The 7,336-nt window shown below is 36.4% G+C and overlaps 1 protein-coding gene across 1 annotated transcript; it reads right to left on the bottom strand.

Annotated features, from left to right (window-relative positions):
* Positions 1 to 6,148: 6,148 nt before the first annotated feature.
* LOC145057153 (uncharacterized) lies at positions 6,149 to 7,051 on the bottom strand. The gene has a single exon (XM_079004940.1). It carries the CDS (start codon positions 7,049 to 7,051, stop codon positions 6,149 to 6,151), a length of 903 nt encoding a protein of 300 aa, XP_078861066.1.
* Between the last annotated feature and the right edge of the window lie 285 nt (positions 7,052 to 7,336).

Raw genomic sequence — 7,336 nt, 5'->3', positions numbered from 1 at the left:
ATTCCATGAAATTACACTTTGTGCCCTTGCGAAGACGTTAGTGGAGCGTGTGTGGTTTACCGGCACACTAAATGGTTCTAAGCAAAGGTAGCAAAGGGTGAATCAATGTTTGTCATAGTTCGGTGGAGCGTGTGTGGTTTACCGGCACATCGAATAGGTGACTGTAACATGTGGGGGCACCATGTAAGTTTGCATGGTTATTCACACCCGCTTTGTGATCCTCAGCATCCCAGTCACCAACAAGAGGGGCATATCGAGATTTAAACATGCCATTGAAATGTTCAATGAATCTCAAAGGATCTAGGAGTTTTCAGAGATTTAAAATTTAAATTTCTTTTTAGTTTTTCATGGTGGAAATTAGTGAATCGTCATTCACTTACCTTCAAATGTTCTGCAATTTGGGTTAGGCATCCCTCTCCCGAGTTGTAGAATATTGTGTTGGGGTCCTAGCCTTAGTATCTCATTTGGGTGATTTACTAAGGACTCAATAAATCAACTAACTTGAATTTGTTTCTCCCGTTTTGTAGATGTCAAAATTCGACAACTATGGTCTTCCCAAATCCCGTGGAACAAGCATTCCACATGAAGATGGTATTCCACGATTCGATCGAGGAAAAAGAAATCATGCTTCACTTCCTCCTCCTCCTCTAATTGTTTTCCCTAACCCACAAGATCGAAGAATTGAAAGGTTCAACATCACTAAAGCCCTATTGGAAATGAAACATGAAGATGGCAAATCCGTGTGTGCCCACATTCTAGGAATGAAATCACACATCGATAGGTTGATTATGTTGGGTGTGTCATTTCCTAATGAGTTGGCTGTGAACTGGGTTCTGCAGTCACTCCCTGAATCATATAATGAGTTCAAAAGAAAGTATTATATGATGGATCGTGACGACAACCTCATTGACCTAACTTACATGCTCATTGCTGCTGAATCAGAAACGATTTGGCAAAGGAATGGAGCATATTTGTTGGGAAAGTCAACCGACCATGCTTCCGAGGACGTTCTAGGAGAACTGACCTGCGTTTGCTGCCAAAAGAAAGGGCGTTAAATACAAGTCTACCCTAAGAGCCTAAAGATTCCAGAAGATGGGAGAGTCAAAGAGTATGGTTGTGCTTCAGGTAAAATCCACTATCTAACTCTGTTAAGTTCCTATTCATTGATTCTTAATACATGATCTGATAAGATTGCATTTGAATGTTTTTCAGGATCGGTGAAAAGAAAGGAAGCTTGGTGAAAGAGCAAGATGAATCTAATCACAAGAAATCGATCTTGATCGCATTGACTTGAAGATTAGATTTTGAGCTTAGATAGTTATGATAGAGTTGTTAGAAATTTTCTTTTTGAAATACAAAGTTTTCAATGGATTTTACATTGTAAGGACAAATGTTTTCCGTTGCTTTTATAAATAAAATAAATTTTGGTTTGACTTATTTATTTATTTGTTTACTTCCTTGCAACGAAATCGTTATGAAAATTGATGTTTGAATATTTCTACAACAAATGGATATGATTCTTATTTATGGTGTTTATGGAAAGGTCGAGAATTTACCAAATAAGAAGAGTTTCTAATCACCCAAGTTTCAATTGGACAGAAATTTAGAATCACGCAACTTGGTTGCATGATGAATGAGAAATTTCATATTTGGAAATTAGACTAATTCGTTGACAAAGTGGCAAGTGAAGGACTAGGAGATCGAGTACACAAAGTTGTGTGTTGGTCAAAGTCCACCATAATAGTAACAAGATATTCGTCATGATTTACTAAAAGTTTAATAAATATGATTATACTTATAAGATTAAGTATAATTCGGAATTGATTAAAAAGGTTTAAATCAATAGCAAAACAAATAAGAAGAATCAAGTAGTGTTGACGAAAACGCGTACTTGCAAGTATACGAGGTCGTGCAAGTAATATAGTCGTAAGACCAGATATCGAACCCACAGGGACTATCCTATTCTAAGAAAGAGTGAACTAGGCAATTGATTGCAAAAGTGATTGATTTTATTAAACTAAGGAAACAATTAAAATAAAATTAAACTAAATTCACCAAGGTAAAAACGAAAAATAAAATAATCGAACAAACAAAGAAAACAATTGAACAATTTAACAATTATGAGAAAAACGGGATTCGGTTGACTTATACGGGTTCAATGATTCTTCTAATGCAACTAATTTGTCAAACCAATTATATAGAAACGAATAACTTAACACCAACAAAAGTTATCAATTACCTCTCGGTCTCATGATTCGACTTAAAAAACATTCACTCATATCTCTATGTAGTTTATGATTTTAAAAAACATTAAGTCTGATGGTTTTGTTAAAAATGCCCTAACACACGTCTATGTTAAGTTTAAGCGAGAGAACGAAACCGCACATTTATATTCAAATGATGTCACAAATAAAGCTTCTCTCGAAGTCAATATAAGCATGTAAATATTAAATTTAAACCAAGTAAATTAACCCTAACCAACGTTGATCAAATGTTAGCCAAAATCAAAGTTACCGATCAAAATTTATATTTTTAAAATAAGAACACATTTGAATATGCTATTCGATTTCAACAAAATTGGTTCAAACAAAATCAACTACATTAAAATTATCATCTCATCCTAGTCAACCAAACCGTAAAGATTATTACTCCATAAAATTAAAATTGATAATAGTGGATAAACAAAGTTTAAACATCATATTTAAAACAACCATAAAACTAACACACAATGAATAACAAGTTATGAACCGAAAGCAAGTTACATAGCAGGAGAAACAAAAGTAAATAAATAAACAAAATAACTAGAAAGTTAAATAGATGACCAAATTGATTTACTTGGTATATGTGATTGCTGCATACGTAGCCTCAAGAACGAAGTCATATGTCCTCTTCAATCGCAACAATCGTGGTGGCTGAAGGAATGGCGGCCATCTTATCTTCGTAGGTATTTTCCATGCGTATTTTTTTTATTCGTGCCACCCCCCATTTGATCGCCTAACAATTATTATATAGATCATAATTACATGAATGATCCTCCAACCTTCACGCATTGCACAAATTTATCCCTTTGCTTTCAACTTTCAGCATGTTACAACTTTAGCCCTTTATCTTTCAACTTTATTTCAAAATTTACTTTAGCTTTTGATTTTCGTCCAGCAAACTAACTTCAACTTCCAAGTCGATTTTGAACTGGAAAACGACTGAATTAGTGAAAACTCAAAACACGAAACTTGTAGATAATTGTGTCTAGTTTCCGAAACATCTTGAATCGCCTAAGTCGGAGTCCCGAGGAGCCGGATATGATGAAAACACTGAGACGTGGTCAATCTGCCAAACATCTTTTATTCACCTTAATTGCTCGTGATGAATTTTTCTTCTTTCAAATCCGTCAATTCGTTGCTGAAGCCATTTGGACATTATAATATGAGTCCAACTCCCACCAAGACTCGTTGAATAAGTGGTGGGGGCCTAAGAAGCTTAGGCAATCTTGTATTCACAAGATAAAATCCGTTAATTCCTTTTAGATTTTTGAACTTCATAAGAGGAAGTCAAACTCCCACCATGACCCGTAGACTAGGCGGTGGGGAACCCATGAAACACAGGTTGCACTTGCATTAACAAGTAAAATGAATACCGTCAATTCCGATGCAAAGCACGATGTGCTATATTATGGATTTCGTGCAAGAAAACCATCTCCCACCAACCTATAGAATAGGAGGAGGGGAACTCAAGAAACTCAAGTTGCACTTGTGATGACAAGTGGTGATGAAAGCTGTCAATTCCTTTAAGAATTTTGGACTTCATAAGAAGAAGCCCAACTCTCATCGTCCTATAGAATAAGAGATGAGGAACCCATGCAAGACAGGTCAAAAACCCAACTGAATGGGTAGAAAAACACCAACCGAGAAATATTATGTCGATTACACTCATTAACGTAAATTTATCTTTTTAAGCTCAAAAAATGATGTAAACTGTAAAATATGGGGACAAAAATAAGTTTTTTAGTTCATTTAGAGTTCGAAAAACGAGCACTAAACACATCCCCAAACTTTAAAGATTGCTCATCCCGAGCAATAAAAATAGAATAAAAAGAATACTCCCTGATGGTATGTCGTCTCACATGATATGATAAACCAAGAACGTATATTGTGACGGCTGATCTCTAAGTATAGCATAAACTTTTTGTTTTCCACGACTCTGACTTCATCACCAACTACCTGGATAGCAAACAAGGGCTGCACACTCGACAAATTTATTAGAACAAAACAAATAATAAGAAATGAATAAGCAACAATGCAAAAATGAAAATAATTGAAATAAACAAAAAAAAAACAAAAGCAAAAATAAAACAAAAATAATAATACTAAAACTAATAATAATAAAAATTAAAAAAAAAATGAAAATGAAAATAAAAAATAAAAAATAAAACAAACAAATTACTCTTCAACATGCTTCAAATGAAGCACCATCACTTCCTCTTTTCATTCTCCAAAATGGTATTTGTCTCGTTGTTTGATCACCCAAATCCTTTCTCTCGTTGTCTCTTTTCAAAATCTCCTTGCCTTGCCATTTCTCATCCCCAAACTTTTGAATTTTGGTAAATTCATGACTTTGTATTTTGAACTCTTTATGCCTCAACAAGTGCTTCATCCTTTTCTTTCTAACCTTCACCAAGTGTTCTGAAGGCCACTTCAACTCTAAATCATATACTTTTTCAAGGGATGGCAAAGATGATTCAATCACACTATCATTCAAGTCATGCTTCTCCTTGACCCGACTCACTACACGTTTAACTATGGACTCTCTATTTTCCTCCATGTTACGAGTCACCTTGTTCAAGTGGGCCTCCTTTAAATCTACCAATCCATTTGTAACTCGTATGAATGAGCATTCTTCCACATTAGAAGGTTTTTTGATAGCCTTAAACATATTAAAAGTCTTTTGCTCGTCATTTACTCTCAATGTAACCTCTCCCTTTTTGACATCAATTAAAGCTTCAGCAATTGCCAAAAATGGCCTCCCTAAGATTATTCCACAATCATCTTCAGCTTCATAATCCAAAATGATAAAATCAGCTGGAATGAAAAGATTATCAACCTTGATAATGATATCCTCTATTTTACCTTCTGGATATACCATAGATCGGTCTGCTAGCTGGAGTGAAACTGTGGTCGGTCTAGCTTCACCAAGTCCTAATTTTCGAAAAATTGACAAAGGCATTAAATTGATACTTGCACCAAGGTCACACAAACCAATCTTGTTAAATTTTCCAATTTTGCACGGTAGAATGAAACTACCTGGATCATCCTTCTTCACAGGTAATCTATTTTTGATTATTGACGTGCAACTTTTTGTCATTGCAACAGTCTCAAACTCTCTCCAAACTCTTTTCCTTGTAAGAACTTCCTTCATGAACTTTGCATATGTGGGCATTTGTTTTAAGGCTTCAACAAAAGGGATGTTGATATGAATTTGAGAAAGGATCTCTAGAAACTTCTTAAATTGCCCATCATCTTCGTTGGATTTACTTTTCCTAGGTGGGAAAGGTAAGGTTGTTGGTGCAACTGTCGCACCAGTTCGAGCATCTTTTCCTTGGGCTTTCTTTTCCAACACTTGGACTTGAACTTGTTAGAGCTTCGTTGTTCGGTTTCTTCTGCCCGTACTCCTCATCGGTTATGTCCTCAATCTCGACATACTCTTTTTCATCATCTTTCAATTCTTGCTTCTTTTTATGAGTCTTAACACTTACCGGGTGCTGCTCATCATCGGTGACTGGTAAGTCATAATTCTTTGGAGCTAACTCCTTTCCCGATCTAAGTGTGATGGCATTACATTGCCTCTTATCATTGACAGTACCTGGATTTTGGGTGTTACTTGGCAACGTTCCAGGTTCTCGTGAGTTTAGTGCTTGTGCTGATTGCCCTAATTGATTTTCTAAATTTCTCATAGCAATTTCTTGATTCTTTTCACGTGCCTCGGTCTTTTGATCTTGTTTTATCATAAACTCCATCATTGCTTTCTTGAAAGGTGACATCTCTTGATTTGATGAAGGCGTTGCTGGTTTTGAACTACTTCCTGATGCCTGGTGGAATGCGCCTCCTTGTGGTCCCACTTGCTGATTTGGCATCTGATAAAACCCCGGCGGGTTTTAAGGCCTTTGCTGAAACTCCTCTTGCTGAGATTGCATATGTTGTTGTTGCTGTCCACCCCATGAGAAATTAGGATGATTTCTCCATCCTAGATTGTATGTTTCAGAGTATGGATTGTTTTTTCGTGGGAAATTTTTTCTGTCCATGAAAAATACGGATTTAGGATTCTGTGGGCACTCACTATAATCATGGACGCCTTGACAAACCGCACAAAAGTCAACCTTCTTCTCTTTCATCCCATTGCTTGACATCATATTCTTCATCATGCTCTTGATTGTGGCCAACTCGGCTGCTAATGCATCATTTTGAGCTGCAAGACGAACTTCAGCCGGTGTACTTCCTTTCGAACCACTTGCATGTACCCTATCTGTGGGCCACTGGAAATTATTAGTTGCTATTCTATCCAATATCTCCACGCTCTCCTCATAGCTCTTTGTAAGAAATGCTCCTCCAGCTGATGTATCTACTAGCATGCATGTTTGAGCATCCAAACCTTGGTAAAATGTCTCAAGTTTCACATCGTCAGGGAGTCGATGTGTTGGACATTTTCTTAGCAAATTGTTCCATCTCTCCCACACTTCCCATAACGATTCACCATCCATTTGTTGGAATGATGTGATGGCGTTTCTTAGATTTGCATTTCGAGTGGGTGGGAAAAATCTTTTTAGGAAGTTTTCTCTTAATTCCTCCCAAGTGGTGATGGAATCAGAAGGCAAAGACTCAAACCAGTCTCGAGCTTTCCCTTGTAGTGTGTATGGAAATAATCTCATCCTAAATGCATCAGCCGTCATGCCTCTTTGTTTGAAATTATCGCACATCTGGTTAAAGGAACGCAGATGGGACAAGGGCTCATCACTAGGCATACCTCCAAAGAGACCATTGTTATTGATCATCTGAAACATCACAGGCTTGAATTCAAAATTGTCAGCATTAATTGTGTGACAACTGTCAATTCAGGTCATTCTCGGACTCATGCATCTTTGTAATAACCATTCATGCACAACGTGCCATGACCTAGTAGTATAAATTAGGTCAAAAATCATGCATAAACTAGGATCCAACTAAGGTCTAGGACTAATATACTTGATACTTACAATTCTAGTAAGTTGCTTAGCTACAATAGGAAATGTCAATACTATAATTAGAATAACGCTTCAAGCTTTGTTATAATTGAAATAGGGTATAAA

The sequence above is a fragment of the Lactuca serriola genome, chromosome 1 (assembly GCF_051521515.1).
Source record: "Lactuca serriola cultivar US96UC23 chromosome 1, Lser_US96UC23_V15, whole genome shotgun sequence".
Classification (NCBI taxonomy): Eukaryota; Viridiplantae; Streptophyta; class Magnoliopsida; order Asterales; family Asteraceae; genus Lactuca; species Lactuca serriola.
The sequence above is the reverse complement of the archived record's forward strand: the minus strand, read 5'-3'. Positions and strand labels throughout refer to the sequence as shown.